Source organism: Borostomias antarcticus (assembly GCF_949987555.1).
Source record: "Borostomias antarcticus genome assembly, chromosome: 19".
NCBI lineage: Eukaryota > Metazoa > Chordata > Actinopteri > Stomiiformes > Stomiidae > Borostomias > Borostomias antarcticus.
This window is the reverse complement of record NC_140252.1, coordinates 21,206,173-21,225,649: the sequence shown is the minus strand read 5'-3', so window position 1 is coordinate 21,225,649 and position 19,477 is coordinate 21,206,173. Positions and strand designations below refer to the sequence as shown.

Below are 19,477 nucleotides of genomic sequence, written 5' to 3'. Positions count from 1 at the left end.
ATGATGGACTGCGGGTATCAACTCCGTGTTCCGTGCGTCCCGGGATATCTGCCCATTATCCTGCTCTGCTTCCCGAGATATCTGCCCATTATCCTGCTCTGCTTGATGCCGTTCAGGACGGTCGCCCAGCTTGGTAAGTGCCCAGTATGTCATGTGGAAAATAGCAGACTTTAACTGCTCTGCTTTCTCCTATATTGTCTTGTTCTTGTGTTCTTGTGGAGAGTTTCAGGCTTTTTCGCATTGCCAAACGCGCACTTTTGCATTTTTGCTTTCATGGATGATAGAAACAGTGTTTAGTCTTTGGCACACAGGAGGCCTGTAATCAAGAGACCTCGCAGCAGCTGGGTGGGATTTACTGACTAAATAAACACATGCGTGCGTTAAAATAGCTTCGTTTAGGACCTAAATGAGTTGTTGTTCAATATCTTCACCAAATGTGTTGTTCCTATTCCAACTTCAAAAGTTTATTTCTTGACCACATTAAAATGTGTATGGTAGCCTACTATGGGTCATATTGAGCCAACTAGACACAATCAGAGTTTGCGGCTGTGTCATCTGGTGACTTCTAAAGACATTCCTGTCCCTCGCCACCTCCGAAGATGAGATTTCTCAGTAGGCTTTGGTTTGACTCCATGTTCAAAGTGAACTATCTCACAGATAGTCACAGAACGCTCACTCTTAGCCTATATGAGCTGAACCAAAATATCATGGCAGAGTTCAATCAATCAATCAATCAATCAATCAAAGCTTTATTTGTAGAGCACATTTCATACCCAGAGGCAACACAATGCGCTTCACCTTTATGGTCACCATATAAAAGCCTTTAACAAAGCCATAATGGGTTATATGATAGTGCTCTCCCTCTCCCTCCCTCTCCCTCCATATACCCCTCTCTCTCCCTCCCTCTCTCTCTCCCTCTCCCTCCCTCTCTCCCTTTCTCTCTCCCTCCCTCCATCTCCCCCTCTCTCCCTCCATCCCTCTCTCCCTCTTTCTCTCTCTCCCTCTCTCTCTCCCTCTCCCTCCCTCTCTCCCTCTCTCTCTCCCTCCCTCCATCTCCCCCTCTCTCCCTCCATCCCTCTCTCCCTCTCCCTCTTTCTCTCTCTCCCTTTCTCTCTGTCTCTCCCTCTTTCTCTCTCTCCCTTTCTCTCTCTCTCTCACTCTACCTCTCCCCCTCTCCCTCTCTCTGTTTCTTTATCTCCCTCTCCTCCCTGTCTCCCTCCCTCTTTGCCCCCCCCCCCTCCTCTCTCTCTCCCTCTCTCTCTCCAGCACCTAGCTGGCCTCTAGGCCAGGTTGTCACAGCTGATAAATCAGGATGCACAGCCCCGAGCCCCAGGCCAGAGGCAGTAAACAGACCCCCAGAGAGCCCAGGAGAGTGATCACCCCATCGGCAGCAGGACAACAAAGCATTCCTCCATTAGCACAGATAATACACAGACATGGACTAATGACAGCACTGCTGAGCCTACTGTCATTCACATCATTTCTCTGGCTGTCGTGTGTGTGTGTTTGCATGCGTGTGTGTGTATCACATCACTCTCAATATCATTTTGGCTTAAAGGCAAAATAATTCCTTCAGCTGGGTTTTATTTTATTTTTTTCTCAGCAGCTCAGCCTGCCTTGTTGGATGTGGAGGCAACACACACACACTAGGGCTGGGTAAAAAAAATTGATTAATCGATTCTGAATCAAATGATTCAGAATCGATTCATGAATCCCAAAATCGATCTTTTATTTAATGAATGAATGAATAAATGAAGGAATGAATAGTTCATTAATTCATTCAATGATTCATTCATTCATTCATTTTTGGAAATCAGTATCGATACCCAGCCGTAGTATTGATGTGTTGCATAACTTTGCAGTCATGTAATTAAGGTTACAGCAAAAAAAAAAAAGGTTTTAGTAAGACTAACCGAATCGATATTGAATCAAATCGATTCAAATTAAATCGTAGTAATCGATTCTGAACCTTGTGAATCGGAATCGAATCAATTCTTGAAATTCGAATCGATACCCAGCCCTAACACACACACACACACACACACACACACACACACACACACACACACACACACTCACACACACTGGAATGTACTGACAGCACCACTGACCTGAGGAGAGCCACTGGAGGAATTTCCAAGGGCCAAATTGATTAGGTTACCACTGCTCCGTAAAGTCTTTTAAAGAGGGGGGGTTTCACAGGGTATCCAGCAGCTGAGACCTACCTCTCTCTCTCTCTCTCTCTCTCTCTCTCTCTCTCTCTCTCTTTTTCTCTCTCTCTCTCTCTGCAAAGATGTCTATTTAGAGAACCTCTGACCCTAACTGTTTGAGCATTCAGCCAAGGTGTACGCGCAGACGGAACAGACCTATACACAATGAAGCTGTCAGTGGGAGGGAGTGTGTCACTGCTGGGTCAGGCCAGAGCAGGGCCATGTTTGGGCTGGCGTGCGCGGCTCTTTAGCTGCGGGATGCTCTGCTGGCTGTGGGAGGTCTTTAAGACTGCAGATGCTTCCTGCTGCGTTGTGTCAGAGTCAGGGATTTGTCAGCGCTGCTCGCACACAGGTGGACTGACCTTGGAAGATTGGACTGAGCCAGAAGGACGTTGGGGATTCACAGAAGACCTACAGTGAGATAGAGGGCACAGTTTCTTTTCAGCACTAATCACTTCCTCATTCCAGTCCTAGCTACTCGGCTAGACATTTAAAGGTTCCCAAAGTGGCAATTAACTATACCATCCGTCGTCTGTCAGTCTGTCAGTATCATCCTCGTCTACTTATCATATCCGATCATGGATGACTGTGTCTGTGATGTGGTGTTTAAAGAAGTGGGTTCTGTGGGTTCATGGATAAAGAAGTGGGTTCTGTGGGTTCATGGATAAAGAAGTGGGTTCTGTGGGTTCATGGATAAAGAAGTGGGTTCTGTGGGTTCATGGATAAAGAAGTGGGTTCTGTGGGTTCATGGATAAAGAAGTGGGTTCTGTGGGTTCATGGATAAAGAAGTGGGTTCTGTGGGTTCATGGATAAAGAAGTGGGTTCTGTGGGTTCATGGATAAAGAAGTGGGTTCTGTGGGTTCATGGATAAAGAAGTGGGTTCTGTGGGTTCATGGATAAAGAACTGGGTTCTGTGGGTTCATGGATAAAGAACTGGGTTCTCCGTCTGTCCTGCACTACACCTCTGGCTACACCCTTTATCAAGATTAACAATGATTATAGTTCCTGGCACTTGGCCCATTTCAATATACACTTGAGGTTTTGGGCTTTCAAACCTGCTGTCGGCGCTCACAGTAGCCTAGGATGTAAATCTTCATGGGATTTCACACAGTTCTGCCTCTAAAAGTCATTCCTCCATTTTTAGCGCACTGCTGCGAGCTATGGTCAGAGGTCGTCACACGCCGCTGGACATGGCGTCCCCACTTGGGGACAGTCAAGACAGGAGAGGGCCTCAGATGAATGTGTGTTATTTTTTGCCAATTTAAATATCCGCTCTGAAGGTGAATTGAAGCCCCTGGGTTTCACCTCCCATCAACCCACTGCCCTTTCTGGGTCACGGCTGGGCACGTGTTTCTCTCTGCCACCTCTCACTGAGCCAGCTGACTTAAAGGAGAATGCTCGTTTTTGACAACCTGGACCTTATTTACGGCATATTATAAGACGTTTCACTCACCGAGATAACTTTGGTGTAATTCGGAGGCCTGTAGAAGAAATTTAAAATCCAGCGTGAGCCAGTATATCCATGTAATGGTGGCGGACGGGGCACTGAGAATGCAGCTTCTAAAAAATCTATTTTCTGCCGCAAAACGGTTGTTTTCATCAATCTGTCTTTATGAATCGCTAGTTGTGCTTCCATAGAGCGAAGGCCTGTTGTGGTTTTTCACATGCTTCTGTAATATGATCTTTAGAAACGTCTTCAGAAAATTAAAGAAATAACCAAAGTTATCTCGGTTTGTGAAACGTCTTATAATATGCCGTAAATAAGGTCCAGGTTGTCAAAAACGAGCATTCTCCTTTAAACTCTCTGAGATTCAGTAAGTGAAGTAGATTGACTGTAGTAAAGCACCTCTCATAAACACAGCCACAAAGCGCTTCATAGAGTTCAAAACAGACAGAACATCAGTTAAGAGTACAATAAATTACAGAGACAAGACAAGCATAAAAATACAGACACGCGTCCAGACAAATGTCTCTAAACAGGCGAGTCTAGCTGCTTTTTAAAAATGTCCTCAGAGGCCGCAGCTCTTAAATCCTGTGGAAGGGCGTTCCTCCGGTTCTGCACCACACATTCAAAGGCTGGGCCTCTTAGTCCCGACCCAAGTGCAGGGGCCAACCGGATTCAGAGAACAAGTGCTTGTAAATGTGAATGATTCAGCTCTGCCGTGTGTCCCCCCAGGCCCAGCGGCCCCTGAGTGCTACCCGGGGGCCCACCGCACCCTAAACAACCCGTACCGCAGCCTGGACTTCGACTCCACCGAGCTGCAGAACACGGCCATCCAGGACCTCATCTGTGACCACTCGCTGCCCCAGGGCTGGTACCGCTTCAGCATCAACAACAAGCCGGCGGAGATGCCCACCAGCTGTGTGGAGGTGAGGCCAGCTGTGTGGAGGTGAGGCCAGCTGTGTGGAGGTGAGGCCAGCTGTGTGGAGGTGAGGCCAGCTGTGTGGAGGTGAGGCCAGCTGTGTGGAGGTGAGGCCAGGGCAGAGATGAGGCCAGCTGTGTGGAGGTGAGGCCAGGGCAGAGATGAGGCCAGCTGTGTGGAGGTGAGGCCAGGGCAGAGATGAGGCCAGGGCAGAGGTGTGGAGGTGAGGCCAGGGCAGAGGTGAGGAGGTGAGGCCAGGTGAGGCCAGGGCAGAGGTGAGGAGGTGAGGCCAGGTGAGGCCAGGGCAGAGGTGTGGAGGAGAGGCCAGGTGAGGCCAGGTGAGGCCAGGGCAGAGGTGAGGAGGTGAGGCCAGGGCAGAGGTGAGGAGGTGAGGCCAGGGCAGAGGTCCAGGTGAGGCCAGGGCAGAGGTGTGGAGGTGAGGCCAGGTGAGGCCAGGGCAGAGGTCCAGGTGAGGCCAGGGCAGAGGTCCAGGTGAGGCCAGGTGAGGAGGTGAGGCCAGGTGAGGCCAGGGCCGACCAGTGCTCCCACTGCTGCTCCCGTTAAGATCAGAAGATAAAAGGAGCTTTAATCATCTTCTGTTACAGCAGCCAGAATGAGCAGAATACATCAGAGAATGAATATAAAAGAGTACAAAAATATAAGCATATAGAATGTATAAAATATAGAATACATACATAGGCCTAAATACAATCTGTATAAATATGAAATATGTATTATCAATCTATTTATCTATATCTATTTATATCTATATATACTGTGTATATATATATATATAGTTCAGTCATCAGTAGTCAGTTCAGTCACTGTATGGAGACATGGGACAAATCCTCAAAAGGATTGTGTGGCTTTTGCAGCAGTAAAACCCGTGCAAATGAGACAAAAGATCCACAAAGCAAAGCACACAACGGGTGATCAGTATTGCAAACTGCACCGATGAGCAAATAGCTCCACGACTGCGCCAGGCTCATTTGAATGTATGCAAATGAGGTAATAAAGACCATGAGCCAACTGCCACACGCGGTTAGAGAGGTGCAAATAGCGCTTTTGAAAAGCTGGTATTAACTGCAGCAGTCACTGCGTACTCTCTCCTTCTGTCTCTCCTCAGAACTTGTGAGGTTTGAATGATGTTGAATTGATATTGGATGATATTAAGGCAGAAACATACATAGAGGGGGATTTAAAAATAAGTTCAGCCAGCTGTGATGCACAGAAACAAACACAACTGATCTTTTTGATCTGAACTTAACTGCCAAAAGTGTGGTCTGTCATTTTCATTATGAACCAAGCTGTGTCCTGAAATATGGAGAAGAGCTCTCTCTGCCATTGTGGTGGATATTGTGTTTTGGTCACAAAGCCAATATTTACCACATGACTAATTGCAATCATGGGTGTAAATTGCACACAGGTGCCAAACACAAGGGGGCGAATTCACTAAAGCAAATTGCGCCCGCTAATTGCACCATAATATTGCGCGTCAGTTGCGCCCGCTATGTGCTCCGTTTTAAAAACCTATTCACTAAAGACATTGCGCTAATAATATCCCAGCGCAAACACGCCCATTCGGTGTTTGCGGCTGAGTGCAATTTGCTGCTGATATAGGAAATGACTATAAATACTGCGCATACAGCGCATACAACTCGTATGCATATCATTGGACGATGGCAGACAGAAAAAGAAAGATACGATTTTCAGACAGCGAACTTGAAGGCCTCACGGACGAGGTTCAAAAACATGTCTCACAGCTTTCGGCAAAAAATATCACGACTGCAGCAAAAAATCATATTTGGGGTTTAATTTCCCAATCAGTCAGTGCCATTTGTGTGTGTAAACGCGGAAGACTGCAAACGGAGGTGGAATGATTTAAAAAGACGAACAAAGGAAAAATTGTCATTTTATGTTATGCAAGTTGCAGCACGATGATCTGGCATACTTTTGGGGGAGTGTATAACATTGCCCGACCGGTACGATCTAGGCATCTAAACGGCTTTTCAGGATTCCAAATGTGCACTTAATCACACCGCGCGTCCTGATGTGAGCCCAGTTGTACGCCGCCTCTCCAACGTTGGAAGGATTACGCACGGGAGTCATCATCCATCATCATCCATGGCTGAAGATGATACCTGCCGTCACCTATGATACAAAAGCAAAATATTTTCAAGACCATTCAAATAAAAAAAATATTGTGTAGGCTATGTTTTTATTTATTTATTTATACCTATAGGCCTATCGGCCCCCAGCCGTTCAATGAACAGCTATAGGGAATGCGCAGTTTCGCGTATAGACTATTATACGCACAGTTTCGTGCTATGTAGGCTATTATATTCATTGGGGGAGCTTGGACTCGCTGGGGACGGGTGGAGAGACGCATAGTCAACTGAGCCTCCCCAGACGCGACTTCATCCTCCAGTTGGCTGAAGAGCTGCGCGCTCTGGTGTCCAAACAGTTACCGCGGTGGTTCTAGTGTTAAATCAAAAAGTGACCTTCTTCTAAATATTCTCTCACGAACAACATGCCTGGCATTGCGATGCCTTCGCCTCGCAACAATCACTGCTGCCATGATCAGCGGACAGGCTGGCCGCGACACACCCCTTGCGCTTAAATACCACCACGTTTCTGAAAACGGTATTAATTTCACTTTAACTGCGTGAGGCAATTTGCGCCGATGTTTGTGAATTGGGCGGGTTTTGCAATAATGTTCATTTGCATAGAAAGGGGAACATTCTCCGCCCATATTACCTAATTTAAATATGAGCTAATAACACCGGCGCAGAGCAACGCAATGACGAACGCAACGCAGTTAACACCGTATTTCACCCTTTGCGAGGGCTTTGTGAATAGCAAACATAATTTTTGACTTATTTGCACAGGCTTTGCGTCAGGAAAAGCTGCGCAATCCTTTAGTGAATTCGCCCCAAGGTGTGTTTGTCCGGGCAAATCATTAGAGAGAAATATTTTGTGGATATTGTGCTAAACCGGTACAGATTGACGCTGCAATTGTTGTGCAAAATATCGAGCTATTAGCAGGAGCAATCCATTCTTTGTGGATTTGGGCCTGTATTGCTTATTCACTACTGTATCAAAAGATGTTATTTTCAACTTTTTTTTATTGCCTGAGTTCAAAGGTTGAACATGGGAAGAAGAACAACATCCCCCTCTCAGATCTTTTCTCCTGACGGCAGGCGAACACAAGCCCTCAAAGCTATAATGATGGAGTAGTTTAGCACCAGCGGCCCCATAATGGGCAGCTTCAGAGCAGGTGTAGGGGCAGAGGTAACCCCCTCTCCCTCTCTCTTTCTCTCAGATGAACAGGTGTGGGACCCAGGCGCCGGTGTGGCTGTCTCTGAGGGACGGCCCCCTGCCCGGGCCCGGCCAGGTGAGGCAGCTCTCGGCCTGCGCCACCTGGCAGTTCTACCGCGGCAGCGCCAAGGACTGCTGCCTCTTCCGCATCCCCGTCTCCGTACGACACTGCGGAGACTTCCTGCTCTACTACCTGCAGCCCACGCAGGGGTGCATGGGCTACTGCGCTAAAGGTACACACACACACACACACACACACACTCACACACACTCTCTCTCTCTTTCCGTGTCCGTCACCTGCAGCAGTGTCTGGGTGAGTGCTCTGATGGAATCTGAATTGGCCTGAAGATCCTCTGTTCCATTCTAGTCTAAACAAGACCGCATGGGATTCTGTGAATCTGAGAGTGGGATTCTGTCAAGCCCACTTCACCTTACATGGCGCAGTGCCAAAAATCCTTTTACCGTGACTGAGCAGACTCTGTCCTCAGGTGATATTGAGAGTTTCACAAGTCGTTCGTTTCTGGGCCAGATTGAACCCAATTTTGTCCCCCGTTGTAACTGTTCTTCTGCTCAGAGCCCATATCAGCAGATCATTAGTGACTGCTCAGTTCGACCATTCAACTGCCCTGATGAGTTCTACAGTAGATAGCACAGTTCTAGATGGATGAGTTCTAGATGGATGAGTTCTAGATAGCGTAGTTATGGCTGAGCTGTGACTAGGGTGTCCACTGTGACTAAGTGCATTGTCCAAGGCCAGTAGACATACAGGGTTTATATGGGCACAGTAATGGAAAGATATATATCACTGCTATGCTACTGCAAACCCAAACCGAATGCCAAACTAAAACATATTGTACACCATCGCCTCGGGATGAATGTAACAGATCTGTGTGTGAGTGTGTGGGAAGGTGACGGAGGAAGTGATGTTTCACAGTCACAGGAACACTCTTCATTCATTCATTCATTCATTCAAACCTTTATTTATACTCAAAAACACATCGAGGTTATCCTCATTTACAAGTGTGTTGAGTGATAAAATAAAAGTCCATAACATAATATAGAACAATAATAATCAATTAAGAAATATAAGAAAATACATCATTTCATAAACAATCACAGATTGAGACACATACGTTATTTACCATACTTCTAAAGAGACCATATTCAGGAAGTGTGACTATTTAAAAAAATATATAAAAATCTTGGAGCTTGTCCCAAGAACTTGGAAAAAGTGCAGAAAAGGCAGCTTTACCCAAGTCAGAGAACATAAAGCGGGTTTGTAAAGTGAGCCAGTCCATAGACCTTGTAGAATATGGATTTGTAGAATAGTTCAACATTAATATGAGATATAGAGGCAGCTTTCCAGTTAAAGCCTTGAAAATAAAGAGATACCAATGTCTTTTTCTTCTCATTTCTAAAGACGGCCAACCAACTCTGTCATATAAGATACAATGGTGTGTATAAGATTTATCATCAGTAATGAATCTAATAGCAGAGTGATATACAGAGTTTAGAGGTACCAGATTAGTAGCTGCAGCATTCCCATATATAATATCACCATAATCTAGCACAGATACAAATACAGCCTCTACAATTCTTTTCCTTACCTTGGGAAAACTGGATTATTTTTGTATGAAAAAAAAAAAATCTGACGTAATTTACCTGTTAAGACATTAATGTGGTATTTAAAATTAAATTTATCATCCAGCCAGATACCCAGATATTTATATTCTGAAACTCTTTCTTGTCTTAGTCCCATTACTTTGTCACTGACAACCATTCTTCTTGTGTGTTTTTAAGTGGTGTCAGGATTCAGTCCTAAATCCTGCCCTCCTGGAGAGGTGGAGGTCAACGGGAGATGCAAAGGTACGCAAACGCTAGAAGAATACTTTCCTTTTACAGACAGGAATGACTTTGCTTTTGATTTTGGAGGTGACTATTCTTATAGTGTCCGGAAGTACCAATTTCAAGCATTTTAGCCATAAATACCTTTTATTTTGGTTATGGTCATGGATAGGTTTAGGGTTAGGGTTAGAATTGGTTAGGGTGCCGTAATAATAGACGCTACCATTTATTTTTCACCTGCATTTGTTTGTGAAAGTGTACGATCTTGAACAGCTCTCATGTCTCTGACCTCCGGTCGGTAGCACAAAGAAGTGCTTTTGTGTTATTGTTTATGTGTTGTTGTTTATGTGTTCTTTTACATATTTGCATGTGCGCTGGGTCAGGTGACCTGCCGCCGCTGGCCTCCAGGCCCGTGATCGTCCCTGAGCTGGTGGGCGCCAGCGTCCGTCTGAGGTGCTCCTTCGGTGCGGTGGCGGCCTCCTCCGGTCCGCCGCTGGGCTACCTGGTGGTGTGGGCACGCCACGTCAGCCCCCGCGCCAAGGCCGAGATCCACAGGGAGTCCACGCTGCGGCCCTTCTCCCTGGCCGACATGGACGGGCTTCACTTCAGACTGGGGGAGACGGTAACCACGCAGGCGCCATCGTCAGGTCACACGTTAGACAGGCAGACAGGCAGACAGACAGACAGACAGACAGACAGACAGACAGACAGACAGACAGACAGACAGATAGATGACCCCAGCCCCGGTTCTGACCCGGCCTTGACAACCAGGGATCTCAGCCTCTCACAAATGTTTTTCATCTGCACACCTTCCTGATGAAACCACACGGCACTCTGAGACTCTGCAGTGTGGTGGGGTGTGTGGTCTCTCCAGGGTGGTGGGGTGTGTGGTCTCTCCAGTGTGGTGGGTGTAGACCTGGGGTGTGTGGTCTCTCCAGGGTGGTGGGGTGTGTGGTCTCTCCAGTGTGGTGGGGTGTGTGGTCTCTCTAGTGTGGTGGGTGTAGACCTGGGGTGTGTGGTCTCTCCAGGGTGGTGGGGTGTGTGGTCTCTCCAGTGTGGTGGGGTGTCTGGTCTCTCCAGGGTGGGGGGTGTAGACCTGGGGTGTGTGGTCTCTCCAGGGTGGTGGGCGTAGACCTGGGGTGTGTGGTCTCTCCAGTGTGGTGGGGTGTGTGGTCTCTCCAGTGTGGTGGGGTGTCTGGTCTCTCCAGGGTGGTGGGCGTAGACCTGGGGTGTGTGGTCTCTCCAGTGTGGTGGGCGTGGACCTGGGGGGTGTGGTCTCTCCAGGGTCATGAACAGTAATGCCCCCCCCCTCCCCCCCCAGGTCTAGATGGTGAAGCCATGTGGGGACGCGTCGTAGCGGCTGTGTGTGTAACTGGCTGTACAGCGCTGGGCCGCCCCCCCCCCCCCCCCCCTCACTTACGCTGATGCTACAGCTGGCCCGGGTCATAGGTCAACGCTGCACTGTGAAAGCGAAACAGACCCAGCCGACGGGGGGGGGAGCCTGGCCCGGTGTATACGTGCATGTGACCCAGCCGAAGGGGGCGCCTGGCCCGGTGTATACGTGCATGTGACCCAGCCGAAGGGGAGGAGCCTGGCCCGGTGTATACGTGCATGTGACCCAGCCGAAGGGGGCGCCTGGCCCGGTGTATACGTGCATGTTACATGTTACCCTGGGAAATGTTTGGACGGATTACAAACAAGCTAAGCCAAAGTTGGCTCGGAGCGTTGCCAGCGTCTACGAACAGGAGAAATGTATGATTTGTTTTGGTTACTGAGACCACAGTTAATGAGGCATGCGGTCTGAAGTTTATTTTAACAGTGCGAATTCTTTTTCTCTGATATAATTGTTTTTTTGGACAGTTTTTCTGCAGCGTTTCCACCTTCCGGGGAAACTCCTCCCACGCACGCTCCTCGCCGAAGGAGAGCGAGGGTTTTTACGCTGGAATCAAGGTAGAAACTTTCCTCTTTGATCACAAGTCTGTCTGCCTCCCGTACACACGCTGTCTGTGCCTCCCTAAACACGCTGTCTGTGCCTCCCGTACGCACGCTGTCTGTGCCTCCCTAAACACGCTGTCTGTGCCTCCCGTACACACGCTGTCTGTGCCTCCCTAAACACGCTGTCTGTGCCTCCCGTACGCACGCTGTCTGTGCCTCCCATACGCACGCTGTCTGTGCCTCCCGTACACACGCTGTCTGTGCCTCCCGTACACACGCTGTCTGTGCCTCCCGTACGCACGCTGTCTGTGCCTCCCGTACGCACGCTGTCTGTGGTCCGTCTTCCTCCCGTACACACGCTGTCTGTGGTCCGTCAGGGCCTCTTGAGACTCAGTCAGGGAACCGCACGGCATCATGTTCTCCGTGTTCTCTGGTTCTCTGCCCGCAGTTCTCTCCAGATGTCCTCCATGTTGCTGAGGACGGCGAGGAGCACCAGCTGACCATCCACAGCACCGTCCCTGTCCCCTGCCTGGGGACGCGCTGCGGGGTCCCTCTGTCCCTCACCGTCCACGAGCCAGGTCAGACATCACAGTACATCACACTCCATCACACTACATCACACTACACACAGAACAGAACCACCAGGCCCGACATCACACTACATCACAGTACAGAACCACCAGGTCAGACATCACAGTACAGAACCACCAGGCCCGACATCACACTACATCACACTACATCACAGTACAGAACCACCAGGCCCGACATCACACTACATCACAGTACAGAACCACCAGTGTGTGCAGTGTAAATATGAGGCCCTGTTAACTGTTAACATACGCTTGTCTGACTGCTCTGTTGACGTTACCCAGTTTCACTGAGTTTGTTCTACCTTTTGTTCTTTTTTTTTATAATTCTTTATTTTTATTGGACAACATACATAACATTGAATACAAAATGTACATCCATTTTTTAACAATTATATAAAAACAATAACACAGTTTGGGAAAGGTAAATGTACACGAGAGGAAAGATAATTAGTCTATTAGATGAGGATTAGGAATAGAGAAGAAGAGAAATAATAATAACGATAAAGAGAAAATAACATTTGGTAGGATAGCACTACCTAAAAATTGTCATTCAATCCAATACTTCAACAAAATCTGCATCTACGCATTTCAGACCAATTTACTGAACTCAGTCATCTGTGTTTCTGAGAAAATTCTTCTCACAAAAATCATTTCCTGTACTTAATGTCCCCAAGGCAACGCTTTCCTGAGGTGAGGTCTTCTACACATCTCAGTGTGGGGAACAGGGGGAGGAGGTGGGGGACCAGAAATGGTGCTCACTGTAGTGGATCATTTCTGTATATCCTGTGTATATATATATATATATAATCATTTGTGTATATCCTGTATATATATATATCTCATTTGTGTATATCCTGTATATATATATATATCTCATTTGTGTATATCCTGTATATATATATATCTAATTTCTGTATATGGGTCTTATAGGCTGTAGACACGCGGGGAGACGCATTGCTGGATGTTTCACACGCCTTAATCCCCGTGGTCACACGCTAGCGCCCAGAGCACATTCCGTTCTGAAGTGTGAAGGCTGCTCCAGCGACAGAGACCAGCTGGGCTGTGTTTACTAACACGCCGCCCCGTGGGCCTGTTGTCCCCCCAGACAGCCTGGGTCTGGAGGCCCCCAACGTGGCCCTGTCCGCCTGCCAGGTGGAGCTCCGGGCCGCGGCGTGCCGGGAGAACCACTGCGCTCAGGCCAGCCTCTGGCTCACCGCCGTGACGGACTTCACCCGCGACGGACACCGGACCAGCCTCCTCAGCGTCCGGCCGGGCGCCGCCGCCCCGCCACTCTGGAGGGGCTACAGCCCCGCCCCCCTCAAGGTACCGACCGCCAGCTGTGTGACTGAGCCACGACTGCACAGTCCTGCAGTGCAATACAGTACCAGCATGGGGAAGTACTGGGTTTGGGTTTTGGTACGTGGTGGTGGGGGAGAGGATGGCTCTGTGTCCAATCACATTCACATGTGTTACACACACTTATTTTTACATTACATTTACATGACAAGTATTTTCCATTAAAACAAAACTGTTTTACTGTTTGGGGTAAGCTCTTCCAGAAATTGAAGATGAAGCAACTCTTAATTTTGTGTCAAAACCATCTGCTACACACACACACACACACACACACACACATCCTAGAATCTACAGATCTAGGGCCTGAATGTTTTGTCATCAGTCAGCCCAGCCACATGTGTGTATAGTGGCGTGATGACGGTGTCCATCCAGCCAGGGTAGCCAGCTCTGCTCCCCCCCCCAGGTCACGGTCCAGGACGTCCCCACGGCCAGCTGCTACTCCCTGACCGACCCTCACATCATCACCCTGGACGGACGGTAACCAGCCGCCTCCTCGCTACACGCTCCTTCAGGGGGCAGGGTAGTTTGTCATGTTATGTATATAATACGGGCCACGTACAAGAAAAGCTTTGTTCGAGTAAAGAGAGCGAGTAAATTGATGTATTTGGATTTTGTTTGTCTTGTGGCTGTGGCTCAGGAGGTAGGGCAGGTCGTCCAATGACCGCAGGGTCGGCGGTGCGAATCCCGCCTCCTGTCCACAGGTCAGAGTGTCCTTGGGCAAGACGCTGAACCCCTAATATCTTCGCCTGTGAGCATGCTAGCACCTTGCTGCCATTGGTGTGTTAATGGGGAATGAGAGGCCACTGTTAAGGGCTTTGTCCGTTAAGGTGGAAAGGCGCTGTATAAGAAGGCAAGGCAGGTTTATATAGCACATTTCAGCAACAAGGCAAATCAAAGTGCTTTACAAAACAAAATGCAAAAAAATACATTTAAAACAAAGTGCAGAAAAAAAAAAAGGAATAAAAGTTACAGAGCAGTGTATGACTTAATAATTATTTGATTTAATAAAAAGCAGCGGCAAAAAGAGTCTTGATTTAAAAGAACTGAGAGTTGCAGCAGACCTGCAGTTTTCTGGAAGTTTGTTCCAGATATTTGGAGCGTAAAAACTGAACGCTGCTTCTCCATGTTTTGTTTTAACTCCGGGGACAGAAAGCAGACCTGTGCCAGACGACCTGAGGGGTCTGGATGGTTCATAACGTAGCAGCAGATCAGAAATATATTTTGGCCCTAGACCATTCAGTGCTTTATAAACCAACAGCTGTATTTTAAAGTCAATTATTTGACAGACAGGAAGCCAGTGTAAGGACCTCAGAACTGGAGTGACGTGATCCACTTTCTTAGTCTTAGTGAGGACTCGAGCAGCAGCGTTCTGAATCAGCTGCAGCTGTCTGATCGATTTTTGAGAGACCTGTAAACACACCGTTACAGTAGTCGAGTCTACTGAAGATAAACGCATGGACACGTTTTTCCTAATCCTGCTGAGACATAAATCCTTTAGTCCTTGATATATTTGTCAGGTGATAGTTGGCTGACTTTAAGACAATTACAATGTGGCTGTTGAAATTCAGGTCTGAGTCCATGACGACACCCAAGATTTCTGGCTTCGTTTGTGGTTTTTAGCATTACTGATCGGAGCTGAGCGCTGACTTTTAATCGATCTTCTTTGGCTCCAAAGACAATTACTTCAGTTTTATTTTTGTGTAGTTGGAAGAAAGTTCTGGCACATCCAATCGTTGATTTGTTCAATGCTCTTACTCAGCGCTTGTATGGGATAATAGTCCCCTGGTGATGTGATGATATAAATTTGTGTATCGTCTGCGTAGCTATGGTTACATATTTAGTTATTTGTCCATAATTTGAGCTAGTGGGAGCATGAACATGTTGAACAGAAGAGGTCCCAATATAGTTTACCATTTATTTTCAACAAGCTTTTGCACGTACTAAACACAACCCATGTAACGCAGAGCGTAACAGCCTGCAGCCTCACTAGGAGCCCCGACGCCCGCGTACGTACGCGGAGGTATAAACGCCCAGGCCGGCTCACGACCACGGGGCTAAAGGCTGTTTCCTCGCCACCCCTCCCTCCAGGCGCTACGAGAACCAGCAGACGGGCACGTTCGTCCTGTACCGCAGCCTGACCAGAGACTTTGAGGTCCAGTCTCGCCAGTGGGACTGCGGGAGTCGGCATCACGCCGTGGCGTGCAACTGCGGCGTGGCGGCCCGCGAGGGCGGCAAGTTCGTGGTCTTCGACATGTGCAACGGTCAGCTGCAGGAGACCAGGCCCCGCCTCTCCCTGAGGAACGGCGGCGACGACAGCCCGGCCAATCACATCAAGATCCTGGAGTCCCACCAGGGACGGAAAGTCACGGTAGGTGTTCAGTTTGGTTGTTCCAGATATGTGACGCACCAGACCAGAGTGTGTTGTGTGACGAGGCTCTTAGTCACTTGAGATGCACTAGTGAGCTCTGGTGAGTAGTAGTGCACTGACTTCCTACGTTAGATGCAATTATTGGGGCGGCTGTAGCTCAGTTGGTAGAGCGGGTCGTTCAATGATCGAAGGGTCAGCGGTTCGAATCCCAGCTCCGACTGTCCACATGTCGAAGTGTCCTTGAGCAAGACACCTAACCCCAAATTGCTCCCAATGAGCAGGTTAGCACCTTGCATGGCAGCTACCGCCATTGGTGTGTGAATGTGTGTGTGAATGGGTGAATGAGAGGCCATTGTAAAGCGCTTTGAGTGCCGCTAAGGTGGAAAAGTGCTATATAAGTGCTATATAAATTTACCATTTATTGTGAGTCTCTTTGGATAAAAGGTGCTGAATGACTGTAATGTAATGATGTTGACGAAGGGATCTGTTAATTAGCTGCTGGGTGTCACTCTCCTCTCGTAGTTGATCTTTCCCTCCGGGGCCTTTGTTAGGGCCGACGTGAGTGACTGGGGGATGAGCCTGTCGGTCCGGGCGCCCGGCGTGGACTACGGCAGCACGCGGGGCCTCTGCGGGACCTTCGACAGGAACGCACACAACGACTTCCACGCGCCCGACGGCTCCGCCTACAGCAGCCAGGACCACGAGCACTTCATAGACGACTGGAGGTGAGAGTCAAACAAACGAGGGGTCGCTTACCATCGTGTTCCTGAAGCTAAACGCAGCTCTGGGAAGGTTTTACTGCTACGTTCACTTTATTTATTCATTTATTTTTGCTAGAATCTATAGATAAAATGTACCTGGTGACCTATCCTGAATTTCACTTTCCTTAATTCAAACCCGAGGTGCTAGAATCTATATAAAATAAGCCTGGTGACCTTATGAATTTTATCGCTCCTTAATTCAAATCCGAGGTGAATAACGCTAGTGGGCAGAGCAATTTACGGGCAGGTTGGCAGACGAAGATAAAAGTAACATATTACAGAAAGTCTTCACACATCTTTTGAGAAAGGGTTATGGCTAACTAAGCTAACTAACCTTTTCCAAATGTTCACTTCCTCCTCACGTTTGACACGTTGCGCTTTACTGAAAGGTTAATGTGACGTCTCAATCTGTCCCCCCCCCGGTGGTCAGAATAGTGCCTGGGGAGAGCTTGTTTGACACTCCGCCGCCGCCCGGCGTGGAGCCAGAGAAGAGACGTCCGTTCTGCCAGTGTCACAGCGGATACAGCATGTCTCTGCACGCCGCGCCGAGCGCCCACCGCCCGCTTGACTCCTCCCCCCAGTCCGACTGTCTCTCCTATGACGACGTGGATTACACCTCCGTGTTCCCGTCGGTGGACACCACAGCGGAGCACGCAGAGAGCGCAGAGCCAGAGCAGGACGCCGGGGGGGCGTCTCTCCTGAGGCCTGGGAGGACGCAGCACTCTCAGATGGACAGGGGCTTCGGTGTGGACGGCGAGATGGAGAGACAGTTGGAAGAGGACTTCCTGTTGGCGGCGGCAGACCGGCGTAAGAGACAGGCCTCGTACGAGTTCCAGCCCCTCCTCACCACCCAGAGCTTGAGCCAGACGGACCTGGAGAGCTTGGCCTATTTCTTCCCGGACGACCACGTGTCCGGGCCGCGCCCCGCCGCCGTCCGGCCCGCCTGGCCCACCCCGAGCGGCCTGACCTCGGCCAAGGCCCTGGAGCTGTGCCAGCTGGCGCTCGCCAACTCCACGGTGGGCGGCGTGTGCCGGGGCGTCCTGGGCCGGCGCCTGGACGAGGCGGTGGACCTGTGCATGCTGGACCTGCAGCTGAAGGACGACCTGTCCTGGGAGGACGCCCTCCTGCCCTACCTGGAGAACGAGTGTGAGCGGCGGCTGCTGGAGAACCGGACCCTGCGCTCCCTGGAGCTGGCGGCCGGGCCGAGGGGCTCCGCCGGGGACGTGGTGACGGCGCTGCGCTGCCCCAGCTTCTGCAACGGACACGGCCTCTGCACCGAGTGGGGCTGCCAGTGTGACCCGGGACACAGCGCCCACGACTGCAGCCTGGCCAGCAGTGAGTAGCCCCTGGGCGTGACACCCTGTATGCCTCCAAACATTCATCTCAATTCATTTTTGGTGCTCTGTTGACATTACACATTTGAGTTTGCTACTTTTCGTATTTAAACACATTTCAAATGAGTTTACTGAACTTAGTTATCTGTGTTCCTGCAAAAATTCTTCTCACAAAAATCAGTTCCTGTACCGAAGCTGGTTATCATAGGTCTAGCAAAATGTCTAATTTGTAGGTACCTAAAATGATGTGAGTTGGGTAGATCAAAATTTTCAGCAAGTTGTGCAAATGACGCAAAGTTGCCATCAATAAAAAGGTCCCTAAAGCACTTCAATCCCTTTCTGTGCCACTCCTGAAAAACAGGGGCACGCCCAGCTGGTGGGAATAGATGGTTGGAAAGTACAGGGTTTGAGAGGAGCAAGTCTTGGAGAGCAAAGTACTTTCTGAACTGGGCCCACACTCTCACCGTACGCCAGACTACAGGGTCACCAAGTCTATTTTTCGAGGGAAGAGGGAGCGTTGAACCGAGGAGCGCTACGGCGGATAGAGCATCAGATGAGCTTAGCTCCATCTTCACCCATGACGGAGGATCATCGCTATCCTGGTAGTATGACCAGAATGTGGCACAGCGTATGTTGGCCACCCAGTAATAATATCGGAAGCTGGGTAGAACCATACCTCCCTCACTCTTGGGTTTTTGAAGCTGCACCATATTTAACCTTGGATGCTTACCCTTCCATATGTACTGTAGGATGGGCAGTAATGGATGTATCTAGGGAGTCAAAAAAGCATTTGGGAATAAATAGCGGTAGGGATTGGAAAAGATAAAGAAATGTCATTTTAATGGAATTGATACGGCCGACCATTGTTGTGGAGAGAGGTGACCACTGTGCTAAATACTGCTTAACCTGTGTTTACATGGTGGTGAAGTTCTCTTTGAAAATGTCTTTCTAGTTATTACAATACCAAGATATGTAAATGTATCCCTTACGATCTGTAATGGAACATTTCTGTGCACTGGCAGTGACACCCCCTCCCCAGGAGGGAAGAGCTCGCTCTCATGCACATTTAGTTTGTAACCTGAAGAACAGATAAATCAGGCCTCTGATATAAGCCATGACAGCATCCCAACCCGTAAGCCTGGAGGTTTCAGAAGAGAGAGAGGCTAGCCATTTAAATCAAATCTCAGTAACATAAGTAAAGGATGCCCATGGCAGTTTGCAAGAAGAAGAAAATAAGTGTAAATATGTACCAACAACAAAATAACAGCACATGAGAGATTGAGAGGAAGTGGGGAGAGACGGGAGTGGGAAGAAGAGCGGTGAAGTGAAGAAGATGGGTGTCAGTCTCACAGGGAGAGAGAGAAGGATTCAGTCAGTCTAACGGAGAGAGAGAAGGA

At 48.8% G+C, this 19,477-nt stretch overlaps 1 protein-coding gene across 1 annotated transcript in view; it reads left to right on the top strand.

Moving 5' to 3' along the window:
- LOC311322081 (von Willebrand factor D and EGF domain-containing protein) overlaps positions 1 to 19,477 on the top strand; it is a gene marked incomplete at both ends in the record, with an annotated part of 72,987 nt that continues 53,510 nt past the window's right edge. The window contains 12 exon segments of the mRNA XM_084454091.1: positions 1 to 133; positions 4,387 to 4,580; positions 7,896 to 8,124; positions 9,692 to 9,757; positions 10,120 to 10,358; positions 11,597 to 11,686; positions 12,120 to 12,249; positions 13,367 to 13,584; positions 14,021 to 14,094; positions 15,706 to 15,985; positions 16,508 to 16,710; positions 17,177 to 18,081. Coding sequence (XP_084310217.1) covers positions 1 to 133; positions 4,387 to 4,580; positions 7,896 to 8,124; positions 9,692 to 9,757; positions 10,120 to 10,358; positions 11,597 to 11,686; positions 12,120 to 12,249; positions 13,367 to 13,584; positions 14,021 to 14,094; positions 15,706 to 15,985; positions 16,508 to 16,710; positions 17,177 to 18,081 — 2,761 coding nt within the window.